Source organism: Equus caballus, chromosome X, assembly GCF_041296265.1.
Source record: "Equus caballus isolate H_3958 breed thoroughbred chromosome X, TB-T2T, whole genome shotgun sequence".
NCBI classification, from domain to species: Eukaryota; Metazoa; Chordata; class Mammalia; order Perissodactyla; family Equidae; genus Equus; species Equus caballus.
In genome coordinates this window covers 26,410,851-26,423,467 of record NC_091715.1, presented here as the reverse complement: position 1 = coordinate 26,423,467, position 12,617 = coordinate 26,410,851, and the positions used below count along the sequence as shown (strand labels likewise).

The 12,617-nt window shown below is 35.7% G+C and overlaps 1 protein-coding gene across 8 annotated transcripts in view; it reads left to right on the top strand.

The window, feature by feature from the left end:
• DMD (dystrophin) overlaps positions 1–12,617 on the top strand; it is a 2,262,230-nt gene that overhangs the window by 1,033,496 nt on the left and 1,216,117 nt on the right. For all 8 annotated transcript variants that reach the window (XM_023633802.2, XM_070257261.1, XM_070257256.1 and 5 more), the window contains 2 exons: positions 6,854–6,988; positions 8,602–8,751. In XM_023633802.2, coding sequence (XP_023489570.2) covers positions 6,854–6,988; positions 8,602–8,751 — 285 coding nt within the window. The remainder of the gene's footprint in view (positions 1–6,853; positions 6,989–8,601; positions 8,752–12,617) is intronic.

The following is a 12,617-nucleotide window of genomic DNA, read 5'->3' as shown; positions in this document are numbered from 1 at the left end:
TAGGTCACAAAATCCTGTAAATAAGTTTTCTTGGATTTACAGAAGTTGGTCTTTATTTTTTTCATATATTTGAAGGTGCATAGTCATAAGCATCTGAGCAGGAAGGTGTTCTGTGGGGAAGCGTATTTTACTATAATTGTCTTTAATAATTGCTGTGCCCTCTAAAGTACTTTACAAGACATGTTGTCTAACTAGCTTTTGAGGGGGCATTTTATATTATATTGATTATCCTAAGTTCTGCTTTATCTTTCCCACATGCCTTACTCCTTGGATTATGCTTGTCAGAAAATAGTTGATAAAGAATTCAGGTGCCTCAAATGATGACCATGTAGCTGCATCGAAAACAAACTGTGATCCTCCTTGTGAAAATAATCTTTGTTTACAGTAAAATTTGTGCCAAGGAGCACAAAACTTTACCTACTACCAAATGCTGATACTGTCAGACACTGCTCACTAGTTGGGCTTTAAATTAAGCTCCCTTCCCTCACATGAACTGAGTCACCTTTGTGAATATACTTGGTAAAGAATTCAGGTGCCTCATTATTGTTGATAAATGTTATTGTTTAGGTAGCTTTTTATATTGAGTGTTTGATATTTAGAGGCAGATATAACTCAGAGAAATAGAGGAGAGCTTTAAAAATATTAAAAATATATATATTTTACCTGTATCCAAAATATCTCCAATGTTATAACTTTCTAGTTGTAAAATGTGATCTGAGAATTTCTGCATTATCGATTCCAATTCCTTCTTTTTTTTTTTTTTTTTTTTTTATTATCAGTCCCTGTTCCTTTTTTTACCCAATTCACTCCTCAAACGTTTGGCCAGTACCATATATATGCCAGGAACTATTATAGTTGTTGAGGAAATAAAGTAAAATTTCTTGTATTAGTGCTACATGAGTGCTACAGAAAATAAAACAAAGCGTGAGAGGGGAAGAGATGCACTATGAGTCGCAAGGAAGTCACAGCTAAGTCACTGTTGTGTTATATGAGAGGAGAACTTTTTGAATGTAGGAAATTGCTTTCTGACAATATTTAAATAAAACACTTAAGTATTATTTTCTTATGTTCTTAATTTCTTTACATCACCACCATTCTTTGCTTTGTATTATTCATATTGTTCACTTGAAAGGTATGCCAATCCATCAGAAATCTATTTTGGGATATGGTTTCCAAAGGGATATTTTGTTTTTATATTAATTTTCAAGAGTACTTACTAAATTACCCTTCCATTTCTCATCTAGAATGACACTTCTAACATTTTCTATTTGTATAGAAGTTGTCAAGTTATTTAGAAGCTTTTTTATTTCCTCTCCACTGGTTTGGAATATGTACACTATTTTATCTTAGTGGGACCCTTAATTATTATCTTGCATACCTTAATCAACAAAGTCCAGCAATAATAAATATTCCTCTGCACCTCTCTAACAGTGATATAGCAGAATCATTAGAATGGTTTAACTCTGAATTTACCTCTCATCTTTCATATTATTGTTGCAACTTATTTCTTACTCTCCTAAATTAGTCAATGCCATTGCCACTGCTGTTGTTATAATTATTATTTTTAATAGTATTTATTTAGATTTGCCAGCATAATTTTGCCAATTTCTGTGATGAGTTTTGCTTTTTGTATCCTTCTTTTCCTTCTGCTCTTTCATTGAGTGTAAATAGCAAATACTCTCAGATTTTGCATGACTGAAAATGCCTTTGTTTTGTCCTCAGTATTGTGTCCTAGCCTAGCTGAGCATATAATTATGCTGGGACGGTTACTTTTTACAACACTGAAAAATATTCCATCATCTTCTGAAATGACTAGCTGTTAAGTCTGCTGTCAAATCATTGTTCCTTTATGATTTTCTCTGTTATCTTTTCATTGTCTCCTTCAAAGCTTTGCAGTTTTGTTTTATTTTATCTATATGTAACTTTCTTTCATTTAGACTTTGTCACCTGGTGTATTAATAAGAACAGAGAGACTATTTCTCTCTTTGGTGGTCTCCATTATCTTTCTGAAGATTTTGTTTCTCCAAATCTCTCCATTCCTTCCTAGAGGAACCTTTATTAGATCTATAAAGAATATCCCCATCCTATATTCTGATTGTTGACTTCTCTTTAATATTTTCTATATTTCTAGCTCTATCTTCTGCATTCTGAGTAATTTTGTAAAATCTGTCTTCCAATTCTCAAATTTTCTCTTCAACTGCCTCCTGTGCTATTAATCCTATGGTATATAAATATATTCATCTCTATATATACATCTATTTATATGTATGTGTTTGTATTTTTTCAAAGACCATATTTTCCATTTCTCAAGATTTGACTGTTATTTTGCAAATCTCTCTTCTTTTACATAATCTTCTGTTTTTGTGTAACTAATTCTATTTCTTCCTTTAGTTAAACAATTTAAACTTACGTAATCTATTTGGTTGAGAAGTCTCAAGTTAATGAGTAATAAGCAGGAAACAATTTTATTTTTTCTATAACTAAAACCAACCATGTGAAACCTCATTTTCTACTTAGTAGTCAGCCTCTTAATCAGTATTTCAGTCTGATCCCATAATTTTTAACTCAGTTTTAGTTATTAAAATTTAGTCTCATTTAAAGTTCAATCTCATAGTTTATTAAAATCTCCCACCAATTTAGATTAATCTTGTGGCTTCAACAATTCATACAGAGGTGGGGGTGAGAAAAAGTGATCTCACAGTCCCCTCCTCCCACTCAGTTTCTTGATAGTGATCTTCTAGTGTTGGTGTGTGGGAGGATAAGGAGGGGAAAATACATTCTTCATCTGATGTCCTTTTCTTGGCTGGCTAAAATTGCTATACCCTTTTTTAACACCCACACACATCTGCAAGGATGAGTCTCTTACCACCAGACTCCATAAGTTATCACAGCTGATCTGGCTTGTTCTCTATAAACTTGTGGTCTACTCGGGATCCCAGTTGCCCTTATTCGTATGGACTTTAAACCCCAAAAGAGATTTCCTAGGCATCCACGAAAACTTGGAGTATTCAACAAGAATTTCAGGCAGACTCTTGCCAGTAGCCTTATACCACATTCTCTTGAAAATTATACCTTTTTAACCCATGCTTCTGTGATCTCCTGGAATCTTACTTACCCACCACACCTCAACTCTGCCTGTGGGCACTGGCAGATCCCATCTTCAAAACTCTCTGGAATGAGAAACTTGAGAGTTGTCCTTGAACCCTCTTTGGCCATACCAGCAGCTCAAGAGGGAATGCATGCCAACCATCACTTTCTCAATATACCCACCCACTCGATGACCGATGCTCGTTTAGATCCTATAAAGAAAAGGGACCAGATAAGTTTCCTCTAAACACCTCCACAAAAAGATGAGAGAAAAGGATTGCCTGATTTTTCAAATTCTCCTCTCTTCACATCCCCCTCAATGCCTTCCCCATAAGCTCCCTCTCTGTAGATGAGGGCTTGTGAAATCATGTAGCAGAAGTTCTCCTAACATAGAAAGTAGGGAACTTAGACCTTTTATTTCTTAAGTATGAACTCTAGTTGTCAATCTCCAGAGAAGTAGATCCTACCAGCAACTTGTACCACCAGATTAAACTTGTTTATTATAAAATTCTCTAAAATTGTTATCTCTAGATCATAACGTGTGGATTCTACCATGATGCAACTATTGACTCTTCTAATGGCAGTGAATTCCCTCACATGGCTTGTGATTTTTTGTTTGTGAGCTCACCTATGATAGGAATTGTTTCTACTGGAAATTCCTTCTGTGCTCGGCTGTTGGAGGGTCCTTATGAGTCTTTTCTATTTGTCTCTACCAGAGTCTGAGAGATGTTATGTTTTACCCTTAGGTATGATATAAACTTAGGTTTCAGTTTCTTATGGGTGGATCCTTATTTTCCAACCCAAATCCAGAGGAGTCTCAGCTTCCTTGCTAATTCATTATACGCCAGTGAGTGGGGATTTTGTAGTTCTTGTGTCTTGGAGGGGTGGCACACAACTTTATGTTTTCCACCTCCCTGGAGTGCATGAGAGTAATGCTTCTGTTCCTGTTCTAAGTTAGTGTTGATACTCCAGCTTTTATGTTGTATACTCTATTCTGATATGCCCATGTTGTGTTAGGGTTGGTTTCCCAACCTCTACAGGCTCTTAATTTCCCTCTTTGTTTCTGCCATGTGGGGATATTTCATACTTGTTTCATAGATCAGCTATGAATTTAAAATTTTATCTTTTATATTTTATCCAGCATTTCAATGTGACTGAAGCAGGGGGTGTAGGGGATTACCATATCAACTCCATTTACCATTTTGGACAGAAGTTTCCCTTTTCGTTTGTACTTTGTTCAAAGCCACTTTGAATTCTGTGATTTCAAAGTAATTTTAAGTTCCAAACTGTTAAGCTTAACAGTTATTCTAAGTGGCTTTTTGCTCCAGTTCAGGCTACAAGACTACATTTTATTTTGCAAAGGTGACCTGTAAAGCTGGTACATTCAGCCTCTCCAGCTGTGTCCTTCAGATGCATTGAGGGCACAAGAGGCCATCCATCCTGATGGTTAAATCAGCAAGGTAGTTCATTACCTCAATCTGCACCAAAGTTAATAAGACACATTACCAATCACATCTCCTTATCTTCAAAGCTCTAAAGTACCCTCGGGTATTTAAGGAGATATTTATATTTTCCCACTGGGATCTTTGCCCAGAAGGAAGACAGCCTGTAGTCCAGCAGGAGCTGGAAATGACCCAGATTTAAGATTTCTATCACCTTTTAAAGCAAAATACTTAATTTCACTTTCTGTGATAAACTGTACTTAAAATACCAAGTAAGAATTGGTAGACTGGCAAGGTAGCTTAGACTGATACTTTTTATCACTTAGAGAGGGAATGTCCTCCATCATTTGCAAGGGCTAATGAGCTAAGGTGAAAATGTGGGAAATCTGATAGAGTTTTTAGTTTCTCTTAGAATAAAACTTTTTTCCTCTGCTTCACTTTTGGTGGTGGGAGGGTAGTAGGTGGTGGTGATTGCCCTACTGTAAGGTTTGCCCAGTATTTACAATCTCAAAGCTAATTGCAAATGGCCATTTTTATGTTCTTATCCTCTAGTGCATCTTCCTGCTTTATCCCAACAGACATAACCATGATCCAGAAATTTGCCCTTTAGTTTTTCTTTGCTTAGAAATATTTTATCACGTACATATAGATGCCTAAACAATATATTGCTCAACTGTGCTTGCTTTGAGCATTATACAAAATGGTAACCTATAATATATAGTTTTCTAGGGCTTACTCTTTTTGACCAACATTTTTGTGTCTGAGATATCCATATTGTTCTATTTGACGAATTTTTCATTTTGATATCTGTATTCTCTGTTTAAATGTGATGCAGTGTATTTATACATTCTCCTGCTGGTGGACGTTAAGGTTGTTTTCTTTTTTTAATGTTGGTTATTACAAAAATTGCTGAAATGAACATTCTTGTAACTGTCTTTCTTGCCCACACAATGTAGTTTCTCTGAGGATATGCACTGAAAAGTGGAGTTGCTGGGTTGCCGGGTTTGTGAATATTCACCTTACTGAGAATGACAAATTCTTTTCCAGAATAGTCGTTCCAATATGCACACCCACCAGCAATAAATACAAATCTGTGTTAATGTGTATCTTCTCTCACACTTGGAGCTGTCAAACATCTCATTTGTGTCAGTCACATGGAATATCTCATTGTAATCCTGATGTATACTCCCCTGATTACTAATGAGTTTGAACATGTTTTCATATGTGTATAGGATATGCACATATATTTTTCTTTGAAATACTAGTTCAGGCTTTCCTTTCATTTTTTCTATTGGGTTATTTGTTCATCTTTTAATTGACTTGTTGGTGTTCCTTTCATATTCTTATTCATGTATTATAAATTTTGCAATTGTTTTCTTCAAGTTTGAGGCTGTTTTTCAATTTCTTTATGGTGTCTCTTGATGAATAGAAGGTTTTAATTCTAATGTAATCAAATTTAGTCATTGCTTTCTTTGGTCAGTTTTCTAAAAATGTCTTCTTTAAGATATCTTTCCCCATCCCAAGGTCAGAAAATTACTCTTCTATATTTTCTGACAGCCATCTTAAAGTTTTGCTTTTTTATATATGAGTACTTTTCTATATTAATCAGTTTTTAATACATATCAAAAGCCATTTAAAAATAAATCCTTGAAATAGCAGCCATATTTCTGATAATATACCTCAAGGAAATAATTTGAAATATGAAAAAATCTGTATTCATGTCCACCACAAATTTATAATAGCAGACAAAACTAAAAATAGTCTAATTATTCAGTAATTGTTGATTGTTAAGGAAACAAAAATATAGCCACTTAAATGAAACTTTAGATTTTCATTAAAAATCTCTTCTTAGTAATATGGAAAAATTACATAATGTAAGGTTTAATGAAAAGAGCACTATAGTTAAATCCATACTTTAGTATTAACTATCAAATTGTTTATATATGATAAAATTTAAAGGAGGTCACAGAAAAGTGGTAATAGTTGATGTGTTGGAATGTTAGGTTTATATATACATTTTTACATATTTTATTTTTCTATTTCTCAGGCTGTAATGTTGATGAATTATTTTTTATTTAAAAAAGTAAATCGCTGAATCTTGAATTTATTCACGTAATAAACTGTTTCCTTAATGATTTGTAATTATAGATGTATTAAATGATCAAAATGACTAGTTGCATTTTCACTTATCTACTGCAAAGGAAAGGTAAAAGATGTAAAATAAATATGTTGTATTTTCAGAAGTTTTAAAAATGGAAATGCCAAAATCTCACGTTCGTTTTTCTATCAAAATATATCATCTGGGTTATATATTTCTTTCTTAGGAAGTCTGGGCATGTTGGCATGAGTTATTGTCATACTTGGAGAAGGCAAACAAGTGGCTAAATGAAGTAGAATTCAAACTTAAAACCACTGAAAATATTCCTGGTGAACCTGAGGAAATCTCTGAGGTGCTAGATGTAAGTTGTGAATTAATCTAAATGATGATAATTTATATACAATATTGAAAGGTGTCAAGTACCAAGTAAAAAAATAAATTCAAAGGAAACAGCACAGAGTGTGTAGTTGCCATGCCTCGGCAGCACTGGCAATTGGGGTAAAGCCTTTGTTTCCTCCAAGAACCTTCTAGTCTTAAGATTTTAAAGTGGATTTAAATAACCTCTTACAGAGGACATTTGCCTTTTGTATATCACTAAGTTCTATGTTGGTACTTTTCTTTACCTAATTAAATCTACTACAGATCTGCAAAGACTTATTTGGACACATAATTTTGCTCCTTTGGAGTAGTGCTAAACAGGATAATATAAAACATCATTTCCAATTTAAAAACTATGTTTATTGAATTGGAATTTTTAAATTATTTAAAATCATAAATTTATAACTTACAGAATATTTTGAGATATTAAATGGGCATGCTTTGATATTGGAAATGTGTCTTTATAATCTTCATACATTTTAGCACATACAAAATTCTAGTACATTTTTAAGTTTTATTTTGGAGACCTTTAAAGAGCAAAACTTAAATGAGTATGCATGTATGAGCTATGATTTGTGTGAAGCTCGGACGTGTAATCATTTGTGTTTTATTTAATTGTACTTTTGGCTCATCCTTTATGTATAAGGACTATGTAGTTTAGCATATATATTGTATATAGAGCCATTTGTAGTGCATCACCTCTGTAAATCAGATAAAATAAGGTGTATAAATTAATCAAGATGTGAGGAAAATGTAAAATGTTTCTTAAGACCAGATAGAATTGGAATCCTAGAACATCACAGCAGAAATCTAGACATCATTATATCCAATTTCCTTAATTTCACAAGAGAATTATAAAACCTGAAGAGATATCAAAGAATGAGAGAGGTCTCAAGTGGACTATAATTTTGTCCTTGCCTGTTCAGAGATTTTCATTGACATTCATTGTGAATCAACAATATGATGCATCTTCCAAAAAAGATAAAGCAAACTTGCAAACTTGTACTGCATTAGTAAAAGGATGATGGCCAGAACAAAGGATGTGGGAATGCAGTTATCTTATTAAATGATCAGTTTGAAGGACCTTATCCTCATTTTTATTGCTTTCCAGTCCAAAGATAGCTGTTCTACCTCTAAACTGTGTATGTGTGAAAAAGTGAGAAGGGCAAAGGGATTTCTTCTAACGAGACTGTGCCTTTTTTTAATTTGAAGGGAAACTCTACTCTTGAATTTCTACCTACGTATATTGTCAGAATTATGTCACTTGGCCGTCACTAGCTATAAGAAGTGAAGAAATTGAGAATTTTACCTTTCCAGGTTTTAGAGTAGAGGGAATCAGAGAATAAGGTGGCTGCGAATCACTTTTTAAGTGCTCCAGTCCACTAATCCCGCCACAGGCCCATGAAGATTCACATGGAGCAACGTCGTATTTTTGAGATAACTATGATCTTTCATGTTTTATTATGCCAATTAAATATTGCTTTAAGTTGCTTATAACTTAGTTATATGTACATCAGAAGATACCAAGCATTTTTGTGTTAATTCAATGGATTTAGAAAAAGAAGAGAAATAGTAATTATTGCAAATGTATTTCAGTCACTTGAAAATTTGATGCAACATTCAGAGGATAACCCGAATCAGATTCGCATATTGGCACAGACCCTAACAGATGGCGGAGTCATGGATGAACTGATCAATGAGGAACTTGAGACGTTTAATTCTCGTTGGAGAGAACTACATGAAGAGGTATGATGATAAGAGTGGAAAATCTCTTTAAAATGGTTTGCATAAACGTCGAGCAAATACTTTTAGGCCTCTCAGATAAAATGAGGACTACTTTACATATTAGCTCAGCTTCTAGGTTTTAGAAACAGTCATGTACTAGACATGGCTGAAATATTTACCTGTGTGTTATATCATTTTATCGTATAAAAACATGATAAAGTACGGGTTTTAACAGGAAAGTGAGACAAACCAAATATAGTAACATTCTCAAGCCCCCAGATGATTAAATAGTTAAGATCTGATTTTGAACACTAGATTATCTGACCACAGAGATTTTTTCCCTACCCAAAATTAACCAATATGTATAGGTATGCTCATATCTCTCTCCCTCTTTCTCTCTCCTTGGTTTGTCCTCTCTCTCTCTTTCTGTACACACACACAGACACACACACACACAAACTCTCTCTCTCACGTTTGTTACGGTCATATATAATCTCTTAATAATACATGTGAGTCTTTTAACACCCTGGATATTGTTTATTCTTCTGAAATAATGGAAGAGAGTTTTAATTTATATGCAACAGGGGGATTTTCATACTTAAAAATTCATACCATGTTATGAATTTTCAAATCAAGATTAAAAGAAAATAACGTATTTCTCCCAATCAAACAATGTTTTGTATATATTCTTCTAAGTCAAGGATGGATTATTTGTCAAAACGGGAAAATAACTCATAATGAAGCTCATTTTCATACCCATTTACTAAGTGCATCTACAACACATGAAACACTATTTTAAGGCTTGGTAATAAGTAAGAAAAAGTTCCTATCCTTTGTTACCTATAGACATTGATTAGTTAAACAAAAATTCATTGACTTCTTAATGTATTCAGGACATAAAAACAAATAATAATCTTTATAAGATGCAAAAAGTTGTGTTAAAAGTTATCACAGAGGAGTAGAGAAGACAGAAAAAGGGCACATGCCTGTGAGGGTCAGCATAGCCAGGTGTTTGGGGTAGCTTTCTTAGAGAAGCTTAGTTGTGGGCACATTTTACAATTAGAGTGGGAGATAGCCAAGTGAGCAAGTGTAGGAGGGCAATTCCAGGCAGGTGGACACCAATGCATGCAAAGAATTGGAAGTATGATGGTGGTTATATGTGTGAATCTGCAAACCATTTGGTTTTGCTTTAGCGTAAAGTGCAAATGAAGGAGCGGCTGAAGATGAGCCTGAACAAGGAGGCATGATCAGGATTGCTGGGTGAGAGCTATGCTTCACAAACAACCTGGTCTATAACCTTGCACTCAGGGACCCGCTGAAGGGTTTAAAATGTAAGGGGGAAGGAGAAGAGAGGTACCACCATCAGATTACATTTCCTCTGAGGTGACTGTGGAGAGTGGGTGGTCTGAGAGAGAGGGAGATTGCAGGCAGTGAGACCAAGTAAGAAGTGATGTTTTTCACTTGGTTGAAGGCAAGGGCGGTGGTGAGAGGTACAGAGAAAATGACAAATTGAGGAGAGATCTGGGTTTCTGACTTAGGTAACTGAGCATCTGTTATTTTTCATAAACAAAATTGAGAAAGTACCAAAAAAGAGCAAGTTTGGAGGTGAAAGATCACATGCCACTTTCTACTCCCATTGAGCCTGAGGTGCCTGCTTAAGTTTGATACCAACCAAATGCAATCCCTGGGTCAAGGACTTAGGTGCCCATAGTTAACCTGGGAGATGATGCAAGAGTGCAAAGTTGGAAGGTTGGTAAAGGGTGCTTTTGTCAGTGAGTTTCCACTGTGAGTGACTAGGCTCAATCCCACTGGAAGCCTTAAGGAAATCATGTAGAACATCAGTGTTATAGAGCACGCATAGAATTGTCCCCTGAGCTAATGGAAGCTGAAGTGCTTATCCACCAATTGTCCTCCCTTTTTATTTGAGGAGTGCCCTTGAGTGCATAAAATCCCAATACTTCCAGGCTGCTAAGGACAGTAATATCGAGAAATATGGGTACTTAAGATGGGAATTAGCAGTGTATGCCCAAACTGGCCACCACAGCTTCAGGTGAACTCAGAGGTTATGAGGTTAAGAGATTATGTGGCAGGGCACCAAGAGGGTCCGCCACAGTACTTAGGGAGTATCCAGGCAAGGATATTCTATAATCCAGTAACAGATATCAGCCCTGAAGTTAAAGACTCTGATCCAAGCTAGTTATACAGATGTGGGATTTACCAGGCCACATGCTAGGTGAAACTGTCGAGTTCAAGAAATCACCCCAGGTAGGCTGAAAGAAAAGAATCATGGACAGAATTTAAGGGTTATACTCGAAATCAAGTTTTAGGCAAAGGAGACAGTGTCTACAAAGGAGATGAGAAGAAATGGTCAAGGAGGTAAGAGAAGACGCAAGTTAAAACCAGGGTGCTTAGGAGATTTATAAAGAAGTCGTGAGAAAATGTCAAATACAATAGAGAGGGCTGGTGAGAGGAAGACAGAATTTGGCAAAAAGGACTTCACTTATCACCTTTCCTAGAGCAGTTTTGATGGAGTTTCCCTGGGGATAGAGACTCTGGTGACAGTGTGTTATAGAGAGGGGAAAGCAAGTGTACACTCTCTGTGGGGAGTTTGACTGTGAAGGGAAAGAAAGGTCCTAAGCGGGGATGGTAGCTGGGGATATGCAGGAAACCTTTTGTGATTTAAGTGGGCGAGAAGTTTGATCATGTTTTAGATTGGAAAGAAAGAAGTCCTGAGTAGCAAAGCCTCCTCTCTCACTGATCCTAAAGAGAAGTAGGTGACAGTGGGGCAGGTCATTGTGAAAGAGCCAGCAGTGAGCCTCCAGCAGTCCTTAATCCTGCCACTGTCTTTGTTGAGTAGTTTAGTCATATTTTCTCCATATCAATATAAAGGACTTAGAATTGGTGAAGGGGATTCCAAACAGCCCCTTGGCCTTTCACCCTTGTCGCCCTGTTATTGGACCTGAGTAGAAGCAGATACTCCTAGCTGGCAACTAATTCAAAGGTTGTTTAAATTTGGATTTTGATATGGATTTGGAATGTGCTTTTATTTATATTTGAATGTGAGTGTCAGATTCCAACTTGTAGTTCAAGCAAAAAATGAAAAGGCACATTGTAAAACTGACCTTTACTAAGCTGTGAAAAGGCCCAAATTTTAATCTTTAACGTTCAGAGTCTATTCTGATCGCTATAGATCACTCTCTAACCTGATTTGGGTATCAACCTCATTTATGTAATATTCATGCAAACTTTCAGTAAGACAAAAATACTTATGTCTTTATATTTCAGATGTCTTTGGTATGGAACTTGGCATTTCCTGCAAATAAGTAATAATTCAACTCAACAACAAACCTTGATTGAACACCTACTCTGCTATATCCAAACTGAGTTGTTAAAGCATTGAATATTGAATCAGAAATACTTGGATTGGAATAGCCCCTTGTATTAGTCAGGGTCAGACAGATCACAGAAACTACACAGTAACTTAAATACGGAACGTTTAATACAAATAAATATTAACTATTTACTTGGAATTAATTTTTAAGAGAGAATAGAAGAAATTCAAAAAATACCCTAGGACTGAGGGCTGGTACCCAAGGAAGGAACTGACTTGGAAAGGAAGGAGCTCTACCCGAGGCTGGAATTCAAATCTGTTTGGAAAGAGTGTGTCTCCAGGCCATGAAATGGCAAAGAATTTCGCTGGGTTGACCCCACCCAGAGCTGGTACATCGTCAGTGGGCTGAAGCTTGTATGAAGGGAATCTTGGAGTGAGGTAGAATTCACAAAATTCATAGGGAAGTAACCTGTGGGGGATGCTATTGAATTTGCTGGGAAACTGAATGGGATGGCCATTGGGCTTGCTGGGGAGCTATCTGTAATTGATGCTGCTG